Source organism: Pyrgilauda ruficollis, unplaced genomic scaffold (assembly GCF_017590135.1).
Source record: "Pyrgilauda ruficollis isolate IOZ18807 unplaced genomic scaffold, ASM1759013v1 scaffold15, whole genome shotgun sequence".
In the NCBI taxonomy this organism is placed as follows: domain Eukaryota; kingdom Metazoa; phylum Chordata; class Aves; order Passeriformes; family Passeridae; genus Pyrgilauda; species Pyrgilauda ruficollis.
The window spans coordinates 11445178-11459310 of record NW_024513654.1 but is presented as its reverse complement, the minus strand read 5'-3'; the positions used below and the strand labels follow the sequence as shown (position 1 = coordinate 11459310).

The window sequence follows — 14133 nt, the reverse complement described above, 5'->3', positions numbered from 1 at the left end:
TAGTGGTCTGTGTTATCTGGTGCCTGAGGCCCAACTCCAGTGACAAAACCAAACCAAAACAGGTAGGACTTGTCCCCTGTGCAAGCATGGGGAGAGAATGCTCTGTTACCCTTGGGGGTTTGACATTGCCAGGAAGGCCAGGATTTTCCCTCCCTTTGGCACAGCTGTTCCAGCCTACTGGTCCTTACAGATGTGCTGTTTCCTATTAATGTCCAGTGCCAACCTGAAGACTGGTGTGTGGAGCCACAGGAAAGGAATCACTTTACCTCTGTGGTCAGAAATCAACTTGGACACTGTGTGAATATATGAAAATCATTAAGAGGAAAGCACGTCCATTTCCATTATTATACTTCAAGGAAAGCTGGTACAAGAAGGCCCTGGTGCCCTAATCTCAAGTGAAGAGGGAGCAAAGGGATGGAGAAGACTTCAATCTGTGCTTTGGTTCTTTCTTCTGCTCTATGCACACACTGATGTTCCCACAAAGATGTTTGCACAAGCAAGCATGAATCCCTCATAATTGCACTGTAGTAATTAAGTTATATTTAACTTTTGCTATGCTCTGTTGTTTGCTGGGTTATTATCTCCTCTCGGGGTTTTTATCATGAAGCAGAACAGCTGCAGGAGAGATAAACCCTTCATGTTACCCTCAAGGTGGGGTTGGATGGAGTTTTGGTGGGTGATGCAGGAGGAGGCACTGAGGGGAACCTGGTACCCCAGCAGCTGCTGGAGGCACTGAGCATAGACACACCTGGCCCGTGAGGGGCAGTTCGGCCGTGGGTGTCCTATCTCCACGGGAATACCGGAGGTGGTTGTGCAGTTATTTGTAAACGAGGAGGGAGAGCATCGAGAGCAGCTGAACAGTGCCTGTCCCAGCCGGGTGGGGCGGGCGGCCAGCTCAGGGAGAGACCATCGGGCAGCTCTGAGGGGCAGCAGCGCTGTCCCGGGACGAGAGGGAGGCGGGAGGGAGGGAAGGGAGGCAGGGAGAGAGGCGGGGCCGCACTCCCGTCCCCCCGGCGGGCGGTGCTGGCGGCCCTGGGCCGGGCGCTGCCGAGGGGCCCTCCCAGATCGGAGCCGTCCCGGATCGGAGCCCATCGCGTCCTGTCGGGATGTCGGGCGATCACTCCCGCAGCCTGGGCAAGGGTAAGCGCCGCGGGGCCGGCACAGCTCACGGGCTGGGGCAGTGCCGGCGCTCACAGCCGCTCTGCTCTCCCCGCAGGCAGCGCGGCGCCGGGCCCGGTGCCCGCGGGGCTGATCCGGCTCTACAGCATGCGCTTCTGCCCCTACGCGCAGCGGACGCGCCTGGTTCTCCGCGCCAAGGGCATCAGGTGAGCTCCGCCCGCAGCCCCGGGCCCGCACGGAGCGGGCGGCGGGCCTGGCTTCCTCTGTTTCCTACGCTAAACATCCCTGAACGAACTGGCTGGGGAGAGGCTTCTGTGCGTGATTTTGCTCTGAAGCTTGAATGAGTAGGGTGTGTATGAAAGCAGCTGCATAAAGGCCCAAAGTAAAAACCCCAAGCTGATTTTCTTTTATAAGTTTTACCCTGTGTAAATGTGAGCAGAGACATAACATTCGCTGTTTGTTTTTGATGTGAATGGCTGTGAAAATTCTGGAAGCTACGGGTATTCAGTGTTTCTGTTGTGGCACTGCCCAACAAAACCACTCCCATTAGTGAGTGAATGACGTTTTTAAAAGAGGAAATGTGCTGTGTTCCTATAACATTGTCTTGTTCTTGTGCTGTAGTAAGTTAATAAAATTCAGTGCTTGTGTTTGTTTCAAGATAGCCATTTCAGCATTCTTGAAAGGGGTCTAATGTCTCCTCAGGTAAAAATTAAAATTAACCATTTTTTCCATCTTTTTGTGGTTCTGCCAAGTTCAAGGCCTGCTAGTGGTTTGTTAACCAGCACAGGGCTGGGAGTTCATGCTGGAATAGGGAATGCTAACAGGTCCCTTGAAAGTAAGGTGAGAGTTGAGTTAGTTAATTTTGTTTTTTACATGTGTGTTTTTGTTTTGGAGGAGTAGATGCAATAAAACTTTTGGGTCAGTTTAAATCTGTTTTTATTTAGTGTCTTTGGACTGATGTTGGAGCTGGAAGATTTGTTGTAGCATAGTGATTTTGGAGAGGTTTTATGGCTACTTAGATGTGATAGTTGTTTTCTGGTAACATCTTAATTGTTTTGAAGGTTCAGCTGTGTTTAGCAGACCTTTGGACTTAACTGGAATTTTCTGGGGTCACACGTATAACTCAGCATATAACTTCTGGGTTTTTTAAAATATAGACATATTTCCCATGTATTCATTTCAATCAATATCTATTTGCCTTTACCCTAAGCACTTGTTCCTTATGAGGCCATAGGTTGGGAAGATAAGTAGGAAGGATGCTCTCCTGATTTGCTCTTTGGTGTAAGGGCAGGTTAAGGTTCAGGTGCATTTCTTAATTGAGGTGTAGCTCATTTGCAGTCAGCTGCTTCTTTCTTAGACTGTCCCTGAACTCACATGTGTGATAAGTGTGCTGAATTCTAATCTTTGTTTTTAGCCTGGTAGCTGGGTGCTTGTTAAACTAATAAAAGACACACGTGCAGTGTGCAAACAACTCATTGCAAGTCAGTGTATGCTTTCTCCAGCAAAGTTGGTAGTACTTCTGTACTACCAACACATTAGGTTGGATTAGTCCTGCAAACAGCTTCAAAGAAAACAGGGGAGTACAGGGGCTTGGGGGTTGAGCCTCTCAAGTACTAACTGTTGAGGTGACTGCATTTCACCGTGGTATGGACTGGAGCAGAACTGAGCCTGTCTGGGTCTTGTTTCTTTTGCTCTTTTAGCCATGAAGTAATCAACATCAATCTGAAGAACAAACCTGACTGGTACTTTGAGAAGAACCCCTCTGGGCTGGTTCCTGTTCTGGAGACCAGCAAGGGCCAGCTGATCTGGGAGTCCCCAATCACCTGTGAGTACTTGGATGAAGCATTTCCAGGGAGGAAGCTGATGCCTTCAGACCCCTATGAGCGAGCTTGTCAGAAGATGCTCTTGGAAGACTTCTCAAAGGTACTGTGTGATCAGAGTGGGACTGTTTCTGACTTCACCATTGCACTAAAAACTGCAGCTCTGTTGCTGATGTTGCTTTCATCCTTGAAGGCAGGTTTTGTGTCTGGGATGAGCATTTCAATAAGCAGAGGGGATGTTTGGGGCCTTTTGCTGTGAGCACATACAATCCGCTGTGTCTCTGAATTGCTCCCAGAATTATGTGCAGTGATGGATGCAGGAAGGCATCCAAGGAAGTGAAAGTTTGTGTGACAGATGTAGGTTTTTGAGCATCCTACAGTAGAGCAAAGGTTAGCAGACCAAACCAGCCAAATATTTGAGACCTGGAAAGTGACAATAGCTGTATTTTATTCTGATCCTTTCTGTAGGAAGTACTGTGTGAATGCAGGATGTGGGAAGTGCCTGACTGAGAGAGCCTAAAACCATGGACAGGAGATGGCACGTGACTGTAAACATGAGACTTGTGTAGGGAGGCTGTTTTTGGCTCTTGTTTGGGGTTGGAGCTGGTTGACTGGGATTAACCTCTCTGTACGTTCAGACATACAAAGCGTGTGAGTTGAGGAGTCTAGGAAATGAAAGAAGTGTGAAAGAAGTCACATGGATATGAAAGAAACAGAAGATGCAAATAGATGTGGACAAAGAAGGGGAATAAAAGGGAGAGTGTATTTACAATAGGCTTTTGTAAATAGACTGAATGGAAAGAGGGAGTGTGTTGCAAGAAAGAAAATGTGCAGATAGGAAACACTTCTCACTATTCTCTTCTTATTACAAGACTAAAGTTCATTACTGTTTGTATTAATTCTTCCTCTAGGCTTTTCCTTGCCTTTTATGAAGTATAGAAGATTTTTATCAATGGACTTTATGTAGCTCTTTAACATCAAATCTCTTAAGATTTAATTTGCATTTAATATCTTAGCATCTAAGTTAACATTTTAAGTTTGAGTGACTAACTTGTATTCTTGTAATAGATGCATTAAAAACTTTGTACTTTCCTTTGTATAGATAACATCCTTGCTTTTCAAGCATGTTTTGGCAGTCAAAGATGGACAGGACACCGCTTCACTGAAAGCAGAGATTGCTGAAAAGTTTGGCAAACTTGAAGAGGTGAGAGTATTTCATGATAATGAGGAGATCGCCAGCCTTTATATGTTCCCTTTTTTCCTGTCATGCTGTGGCATTTGGAGGTAGATCTCCTATTTAGTTGGTAGTTACAACGAAACAATGTCTCAAATTATTAGCCTCAGCTCAGGATGCGCAACGGCACCATTGGAATAGATTTCAAGGACCAAAACTAGCTAAACTGAACTTTATCTAATGATGAAGACTGTGTAGACTTCTAGAGATTTTTGAATTCTAGCAGACTGCTGTTGTCTTGGATATCTTTGTTCTGCTCTAAGTGAAGGAGACCTTGCAGCATGTACTAAGAGCAAGGGCTGAAGAGTCTGGGCTGCTGAAAAGCATCTGTGCTGAAACTGACCAGAGCAGATACCTTGGTGATGACATAAAAACTTTTGCATTCTAGAGGTTACCTTTGGGAATGTGTGGAAGCAGAATGTAATGTGTGCTTTGTAGAAATCCAGCCCTGGACCATGTTCTGCTAGTGGGGATGTAATGCAACTTCAGTGGAGCTCTAGAATTGTCAGGTGGCTTTGATGCTGTGTTAGCCACTTGACAGTCCGTGTCAGTAATGGTTCTTGGCTAGTCTATACAGCTGTTGGACTTGTCTCTGTCATGAACCCATTCCTTCTGTCTTTAGCAGCCACAGCCAATGCCTGGGTGGGTCAATGAAGAAGAGTTCCTCCAGAGTATTTCTGTTCTGGTGCAAAGCTGCCAATAACCTTTTAGTACTTTCCTAGTTCTCCTAGCAGTCCGGTGCATTCTGCTTTCCCATCACCTTGGGCTGCCAAAACACAGTTGTTTCCAGGGTAGTCTTGTCCATCTGGTCAGACTGAGGCTGGAGTAGTGCAGATGACAAGTTCTTGGGGGAAGTTGTGTTTCACTTCCCTAAAATACAGATGTATTAAACATTAAGGAAGGATTAACCTTCTTCCTACTTGATTAATACTGTGAAATGACTTGCTGTTCCTTCGATGTCTATTTTACTATACCCTGAATGATTTTACAGCAGCAGCTGATGGTCAGCTGTGAATGAGAGGCTGAAACAGAGCCATGCAAACTTCCCTCAGTCTATTGTAAGAAAAATTCCAGAGGGGAAGTACTTTGGAACACTTCTGTATTTCCATTTCTGCTGCCCGACAGAGGGGGCTGTGTTCCCGTCGCTGCCCCTGTGCAGCTGCTGGTTGTGTTCTGTCTGACACCTGGGAGCTCAAAAACTCCATGCTTCCTGAAGGGCTGCTTCAAGATTTCTACTAGATCATAGGGGTTGTGGACAGGCAGTAAATGCCATGTGAGTTATAGGGGGTGTGTGTTCAAAAATACCAAGTTTTGTAAGGTCTTTTGAGTTCCACCTTTAAAACAGCAAAGTGCCCGAAAATAGTCACTAATTAATCTGGAGCCACTAATCTAATGAAAGAAGAGAACAAGCTCTGGAGGGTCCTTAAAGCATATTAAACTTGGATGACCATGGCACTTAAAAATGCATCAGAGTCATAAATGTAACAGGAGAGCTTGCTGCATGCTCTGTTGGCCCTGCTTTCTGTGTTGAGCTGTGAGGAGGATATCTTTCTGGTGTAAGTTACACTTGCTTCCTGTTGCCTTTGCACCTGGAATCAAATGCAGTTTGAGATGTAATGTTAGAAATGCTTCCCTGATACCACTTGGCCTCAACTGCCATGAGAAAAGAGTTCCTGCTAAAATGGTGCTCTAATTTAGCAGGATGATTAATTTAGCTGGATATATTGCTCAAGAAATGCATGTTTGCTGCTGTGTTTGATTAGTCTGTGCCATTTATGCTTTATGACAAGCAAGAAATCAGAAACATTCTGAGCTAATCTCCTCTTTGTTTGTGCACATGCTGCAGCTTGTTAATGGTTCATATTTCATGACAGATTTTGAACCTCTGGAGAAGAGCTGGGCTGAGTTTGTGCAATAGCAGCTGTAGTATTAATCTTAACTATACTGACTCTGCTAATAATGCGTGCACAAGAGAAATGTACTGCATCTCCTTCATTTGCTCACTGATCCCTCTAGTATGCCACTACTTCCACTATGCAGTGGGGTTTTTGTGTAGTGTTCTGCTGCACTTTTCCTTTGGGGGGCAGCTGACACCTCTCACCCTTCCCAGGTTCTGTCCAAACGCAACACGATGTTTTATGGTGGGGACTCAGTCTCAATGGTTGACTACATGATCTGGCCATGGTTTGAACGTCTGGAACCATTCCAGCTGAAGGAGTGAGTACTTTGCCTGGCTTCTGGTGTGTTCTGAAGTGCCTCAGTATCAGTATTCCTGGTGTACCCTGCAGCAATGGGCCACACTTGAGGGCTGCTGAAGGAAGCTTGTATTCTCTTGCAGTTTGGGGGAGCATCCTGCTCTAAACTGGACATTGTACTGGGACAGAGAAAGTAGTAAAATGGAATTTTTCAAGCTGTTTTGTTTCCTTGATGCCCTCCAAATTTTCCATTTGCGTTACTCAGTCTCTTCCTTTTTCCTGTAGCTCTTTGAATCACACCCCAAAGCTCCAACGCTGGATGGAGGCCATGAAGGAGGACCCTGCTGTCAAGGCTACAATAACTGACCCACAGACATACAAAAACTACCTCCAGCTGTATCTGAAGAACAGCCCTGAGGCATGTGATTATGGGCTCTGAGGTGCTAGTAGGAAGGTGCTGGCTGAAGTGTTAGTGCTGTTTTTCGGTGTGGGATGTCAGTGTAATTTGGTGGGTTGCATTCATAATGGGGAATATATCTGCTGAAAAGGCTGAGAAACCTTCTGTGAACTCCAGTCCTTCCTGTTGGGGGAAGGATGTGCTGGCTTCAAGGAGATGGAAAGTCATTGTTGGTCATGAATATTACATAAAGGAAAATGTCTCCACTCAAGAGGTGATGGTCTGTAATCTCTGGGCTCTCTCTAGGCATTGCAGTGGGCAGTCCCTGAACTGATGCTGTTACCTGATTTAAAAATTGTAATACTTGTGTCTTGAAAATGAATAAAAAACAAGCAATGTCTTCAAACAGTTTTTCCTCCCTGTTTCTGGGCAGCTCTTAGTCACTGGACTGGTTCTAGTAAGGGCTTCTAGTTTTTGTTAGATATGCTAGGGGAGTGTATGGTTATAATCCTCTGCCCTTCTGAAGTACTGGTGTGTTTATTCTAGGTTCTAACCTAAAGGCTGGAGAAGTGGGTAAAGCCAACAAAAACAATATCCTGAGCAGAAGGACATTTATTTTCTGTTCTCAGAATTTGAAGCATTGCTCTGCTTGTCAAGGTGTAGGTAAAATTAGAGAGCAGAAACTAAAGGAGTTTAGTCAGAACATTATGTTGGTGATGTCTTGCTGCTGGTGAAGGAAAGAATGTGTTCTGTTTCATCAGGTAAGTGGCAGGATCAGAGCTTTTTAGTTGAACATCTTTGAGGCTTGTATGTTAGTATAGCAGTGTGGGGACAAGATTATTTCAAGCACAAGTAGTCACATGAAAAACTTCTTCCTCTCCTGTTTTTTCCCTTTTTTTTTTCCTGTTCACATCTATGACTCATTCTGATTTTGCTCAGTTCTGTATGTCTGTCAGAGCACTAGCAACCCAAACTAGCCATAATTCCAGGGGATAAGCACACAGAAATAAGGCAAAGCAGAGTATCCAAGGGCAGGGCTGTGGTTCCCATGGGGATGAGGTGGTTGTTGTGAGAGTTCCAAGACTGTTCCTATCTGTCTTCCATTGCAGTGAGGTATGAGGTAGCATAGCAGAATGTGGTGGTTTCATGGATTTCATGGTAATTGAGACACTGGGAGTCTTGGAGCTTTTCTGGAGGAAAAGTAAACTGAACTTTTTCCTGTAACATGTCCTGCCCTGGCATGGTAACTCTGAGGTGGTGCATGCTTGTGTAACTTCAAGTAGGAAAGAGATTTGATTGTGGATAAAAGAATGAGCTGGAACTTGGTCTGTGGCTCTTGGAGGGGCTTGTTTATGCTCTTACTAGCTTTAATTCAAACTGTGCAGCTTTTCACCTCCTGTTTATCTTTGTGGCTTTTAAACACATCTGTCACTACTTAGAAAAATAATAATTACGCTGCTGTTCCTTCTAGAATACTGTAGCTTTTAAAAGAGTTTCCAGTTGGGAAGTGGTGCAACACATGTTTCATAGATTGTCAGAGGACCCAGAGGGAGCCAAGAGCTGTCAAGTGTTGTCAGGATGTGGATCTGGGCCCTTTCATTAGATGAAAGCAGGGTTTGAGCTTTATAAAGCCAATGTCTCTGAAGTAGTGTTGGTGGGATCTCAATGGCAAACTTCCAGGAATTAACTGCAGAGCATTTTGGTTTTATTAGCAGCTCTGCTTTGTGTAGGGCTTGTTAAAAGCTGTTAGGATAGTGCTAGAAATGTGTTACAATTTGCTCCAATGTGTTATTTGACTGTAGTGGGAGATGTGACATTAGGGAAATCTAGTAATAGGTTAAGAGCAGAGATCAGCATCCAAAAACTGGCTCCAGCCAGACCACAGTAACCCAGAGATGGTGTTATCTGAACAGAAAGAAATACTCTCCCCATCTTTATTTAGTGGCTGTAGTGTACCATTATAAATGTGCTACTTCAGCAAAAAAAAAAAAAAAAAAAATAATTTACCTATTAAATATCTGTGTTCTAAATCCCCAAGCAGACAGCTCGGGTCTTGAACTCATTACAGCACAGCAAGAAATGCAGGCCTCAGGCAAAGTGTTTTTAATGTGGTAATGAATATGCAATACTGGCCCAGTCTGGAAAGGAAAAGACAAGTTATGTGGAAGGGACTGGCTCTCTCCTTTCAGGGTGGATGGGTGTAAAGGAGACATTTGCATTTTAAGCATTGGTCAACAGAAGAGAAAGATGGAAGTCTGTAAGGAAAGGATCAAGCAGATGAATAGCTCTCCCCTTTGGTCAGAGCTCTCCTTAAAACCTGTGGATCTGGTAGTGCAGTAAGTAGGTCTTTACTTGTCTTCTGCTCCATGTTTTTTGCTTGAAATTTGCTAGCACTCTTGCTTTTGAAAAAAGAGGGTGCTTGTTTTTGTTTTTTTTTTTTTATTGTGCCACCAGCTCTTGCTTTTGAAAAAAAAGGGTGCTTGTTTTTGTTTTTTTTTTATTGTGCCACCAAATATAACTGCTACTAGCACAGGTTAAAAAAGATAAATTCAGTGTCAAGCAAACAAGGGCAGAGTCTGTCTTATAAAAATAGTGAGTTAAGTAGCATGATGGATAATAGATACTTCAGATTAGCAAGGCAGAGGGCCTTGTTCTGTCCTGCATTTGTAGCATGTCCCTGTATCTTTACTGACATCCTTGAGGTGTTTGGTACTCCCATACAAGATGTGTTCCAGTGTTTGTTCATTATAATTTTAGGATCCCTTATATTGAAGCTAAGGGAAAGGTAGAGGGGAGCCAAGACAGGAGGAAGGAATGGGGATCCCAGGTTTGCAGATCTGGGAAGTTTTGCTGAGTTTTGGGTAAGTTGAGTGGGAACCTGGGCGAGTGGGACTGCAGCTCTAACAGAAGGCCCTTGCTTGGGAAATTGTTGCAACGTTTCTGTCTAGGGAGGTATTAAAAGGGCCAGTGTTTCTTGCTCTGAAAGTGGTAGTAACTGGATATACTGGTTTGAAAAGTTTCAAAAATAATGTACTACAGACAAGTGGAACTCTTGTGTCAACTTGACGCAGATGCCTGTGGATTTGTTGCTTTTTCTAGTCAATCAGAAAGGAAGAGAAACAGAAATCTCAACTTTTTGCTGTTTCGCTTAATGTCACATTCTTGCATGCTTCATTTAGCAGCTGTCTGTCCTGCTCACCAGACAGGCCTGGCTGTGAGTGCACGTGTTGGGCATGAGGTGTTGGCACAGTGTTACATGTCCTAGGACTGCTCTCCCCAGTTTTCCACTGTCATGGCATCTCTAATGTTCCCCTGCATTAGCAGGGTTTGAGAACTGGCTGTTACCCTCTCTCCTGTCTTTACTAGTAGCCTGATTATTTCACCACCGTTCCTCAGACATGGATTTCACTTGGGAATGGCTCATGAAAATGCAGTACCTCTAAAGTCATGAGGTCAGGGGCAGTTTTACTAAATCACCCCCATTTTCTGTAAGATGGAAACAGTCTTTTCTACTGCTAGCCCAAAGCCAACAGGGATGGCAATTGCTGATTTATGTGAGTGAAGTAATGATGCCACATGATATCATTAGTATTTTTCCCCTTCTACAACACTTTGATTTACCAAAACAGGAGTTTCAATACTTGTCAGTGAGATGCAACTGTGCTTGGGGTAGAATGTGGCAGCTGTTTAGCAGTCTGCAATAATAGAGTCCAGGAGTGAGAATGCAGCCGGTATGAGGGGGCTGATGTGTGGAGCCTGTTCTGTGCCTCTCACAGCATCTTCTGGTGAGCAGGAAGCAGCTTGTGAGAGCTGCAGCACGTGCTGCAGGTTTGTGTCTTAGAACCACCACCCTTGGCAAAGCTGATGGAAAAAGCCATCTCTCCAGTGGAAAGGGAGCCAGGAATAGGGGCACTGAACACAGCCACAAGCTGGGTAGGGAACAGGCAGTGTTTCCTGTAAGCTGCAAACCATTTGCATGAGTCACCTATGTGACTGCACAGCAAAAGCATAGGAGGGCTGAGAAAAAAAGAGGAAAAAAGCTGTCAGCTTCAGACTGCCTGAAGAATCAGTGAGGACTAATAGAGACATTATGAATTAATACTGTCCTTCCTGCAGCTTTCTGCAGCATTCCTTCTACCCCAAAGGATGCTTTTGTACCTTTCCTTCTGTCACTCAAACCATCCTCAGAAAGGAGCTCTCAACAAGAATGTGCTTTGGGCCAATCCACAGGTTGGAGTGCGGGTGTTTTTTTCCCCTATACATTCATCACAGAGCTCTTTTCTCTGCCTGTTTAGGCTTGGAAGCAGAGTTTGTCTCCTCTTACGTGTAGTAATTAAGGTGTGGTCATTAATCAGCTGTTTGTGGGAAGGCAGCTCTGATCTAACCTGTGCATTCAAGCCCACAGATTTTGTGCCTCAGTTCCTCTCCATATACCTTATGTGTCTTGGCTGTTCTCTGCTGGCCTATCTCTGCTCTGGATCAAACCTTTCACTTCCAAATCTTTGCCAGGTGTGGCTCTGGCAGGGGAGTCAGTGTGGGGCTCTGGTAGACAGCTGCATGTGGGCAAGCCTTGCTTTTCTCTAGTTTTGGATACTGGAGGTTTGTAACACTGACATGATGTGATAGCCCTGAAGGTGAACTGAACTGGCAGGAATATCCTGCTGAGAGTGCAGAACACCTCTGTTCTGTGGGGAACTCCCAGGTGATGGAGGCAGGAGGGGCTGCTGTGGATCATCTGTGCTTACAGGCACAGGAACCATCCAGGGCTGCCCTGCCCTGCCTGGTGTGAGCAGGTAGGGATGAGACATGTTCACAAGCTACATACCATCTCCCTGAGGATTTGGGAAATCCCTCTGTGCTGTCTGATTCCCAGCAGAGGGCTAGAAAGCAAGACTGAAGGTTGGGAGCCAGAGAATGGATTTCTTGGTGCATCTGGGGAGGTGAAGTGACTGATGAGTCAGGCTGTGCACTGTGGTTACTGATCCCAGACCTGCCTAGCTCTGCCCCAAGCTGTATTGCACTGTGTTGGATTCTGAATGTTGGATGGTCTGCACAAAGGTGCCTAATTGGACTTCCAATGGCATTATAAGTGTCATGGCTCTCCTGCCAAGTAGGACAATACAGACAGAAACTTAATCTTGTCTCCTTACATGGTTGAATCTCTGAGTTGAGACTGTTAAAGGCTGTGGGCCCTCCAGTGGATTTGAAGATGGTGTCACATCTAAAATAGACTTATTTTCCTGCTGAGTGCCTAAGACACCTTTAAGAACTTCACTGGTTTTATTTTTATTTTTGGGCATGATTTTTAACATAGTGTCACAGTCAGACATTTTACAGGCACTCAAATATCTGAACAGGCTGTATTTAAATGTTTCACCTCAGCACTTTCTGTGCTTTCCCCTCAGAACAGATCAATAAAGCTAATACCTTTCTTTTCTCCCTCTAACATTCTGGGTGAGCTCTGGTTTTAGCTAGACAGGTTTATAATTACTTGTAAACTCAGAGCCTTTATTTGCAGAGGTGCTGCCTTTGAATAATGACTGAGAAGCTTTGTTCTCTGCCTCTGCAGCCAGAGATTTTACTTCCAGCAGTTGAGGAATCTCAGATGACACTCTTAAATGCAACATAACTGGAAAATGAAGTTTCTTTTGAAAAACATTGTAACATTAATTGATCCACAGCAGGGGCTTACTCAGATTTCCATTTTGATACCAGACTAGTCCAATAGATATGATGGGAATAACTGCTTGCATCCATCTTCCCTCAAGGCTCTGCTGCAAAGTTGGGTGGATCATTTTGAGAGCAGCAGAAGCAGTAACACAACTTTGCATTTTCTCACAGCATATTTCTTCAGGTCAAAGAAGACATGAGGCTACCTTTTATTGCACTGGGAACATTTAAAATCCCTCTTTTGTGCTTTTGAAGCATTATGAGAGTCTTTGTCTCCTATCCAATATTCCTGCTTGCTTAAAGATTATCAGAGGTTTTTCTGAGCTCTCTCAAATTGAGTGAAAGTTGTTTGATGGATTCAGAAGCTACTTGGAAGGAGATGAAAGCATAGGCCTTTCCCCCTGGCCCAGATGTGTGAACACAGAGACTGCTAAAAATAACCTAGTTTATGTAGCCATAAGAAATTTATTATTTCAGAAAAAGGACTGCCTGGAATTTTACTTGGAAGGGATGCAACAATTCAATGTTTGGTTGAACCCAATGACCCAACACCTTGAGACATCCTTTTCCCAAACAAATAAAATCCAGTGAAATATAAGTTAAAATCTCACCCTGTGCCAGTGGCACTTGAGGACAGTCCTGTATTAGCCTTTAGTCCTGCAAGCAACAAACCCTAATGCAGAGCTGAGCAGAGTGGATGGAACCTGCTCAATGTATGGGCAAATCCTGAGCAGTATCCCATTCTGAGACCAGTGTTACCAGTCTGATCCCTGCTGGTACCTTACTGAATTCATGTTAGCATGCTTGTGAGTTGCCATATCCTCTGAGGTTGCTTTGCTATTTTTTTTTTATAGCACAGGTATTTCTGCCTGCTTGAAATAAAGGAGATTGTGTCTTCGCTTACAGCTACCCCATGAGTGATAAAAAGTCATTAGACAAATTTTTAAGCTAAAAACCAATCTCTAGTGGGTGGCTTTCTCTTTCTGCTCTGCTTACTCTATGACAGATAATACTGCAATAATGGTCATGGCATGGTTCAAAAATCTGCCAATTGCCCTTCTGAAAAAGGATTATTTTAGGGATGTTACCCTTTATGTTCCACAGCAACACTGAAGCAGTAAACTGAGGCAAAGAAAAAAAGTGTTCTAGAAAATCAAGAGCTCAATGGAGAAAATGTTGCTGAGCTAGTCAGATAGCTTTGAAGCAGGATGGGTTTATTTTTGTTTGGTTTGACTTTTTTTTTTTTTTTTTTGTTTTGACAAAGTAGTTGCACCAAACCAAGACTGCTGATGATCCTGGGCTACAGAATTCCCCTTCCACCAGTGTGTGGTTGACCCTGGGAAATTCTAACTTCTGGCTAAGTAGATTTGGGCTGCAGCTCTTAAGTCAGCTGCTTCTCAGACCTAACAGTGGTGATTCAGCCCCAGTGAGCACTGGAAGGCAGAGTTATTAAAAGTGTGCAGGGCATTCTGTGGAGCTGGAAGACATTTTGCTAAGGAAACAGTGGTGCTTTTATTATATGAATTAATGACTAGCTCTGGGTATGCTTCCAGAGCCAGAGCATATTAGAATATTAACAAGGAGGTGTCATTCCCTTAAACCAGGCAAAGGAGTTAAGCAGGATGTGGGTGGTTGCTGAACTTGGCTGTGGATACCCATAAAATAAGCAGGTAAAAGGATTCCTCTGGGTGAAATGGA

The 14133-nt window shown here is 44.3% G+C and overlaps 1 protein-coding gene across 1 annotated transcript; it reads left to right on the top strand.

The window, feature by feature from the left end:
• Positions 1–998: 998 nt before the first annotated feature.
• GSTO1 (glutathione S-transferase omega 1) lies at positions 999–7171 on the top strand. The gene is made up of 6 exons (XM_041461520.1): positions 999–1140; positions 1217–1325; positions 2820–3042; positions 4042–4143; positions 6284–6390; positions 6654–7171. The coding sequence occupies exons 1-6, from the start codon at positions 1107–1109 to the stop codon at positions 6805–6807; spliced, it is 729 nt and encodes a 242-aa protein (XP_041317454.1). The 5' UTR covers positions 999–1106; the 3' UTR covers positions 6808–7171.
• Positions 7172–14133: the final 6962 nt, after the last annotated feature.

Coding starts and splice junctions, on each gene's coding strand:
- GSTO1 (XM_041461520.1), top strand. CDS start 1,107: ATGTCGGGCGATCACTCCCGCAGCCTGGGCAAGG. Junction 1,326..2,819: donor CTCCGCGCCAAGGGCATCAG/GTGAGCTCCGCC, acceptor TTGCTCTTTTAG/CCATGAAGTAATCAACATCA. Junction 3,043..4,041: donor TCTTGGAAGACTTCTCAAAG/GTACTGTGTGAT, acceptor TCCTTTGTATAG/ATAACATCCTTGCTTTTCAA.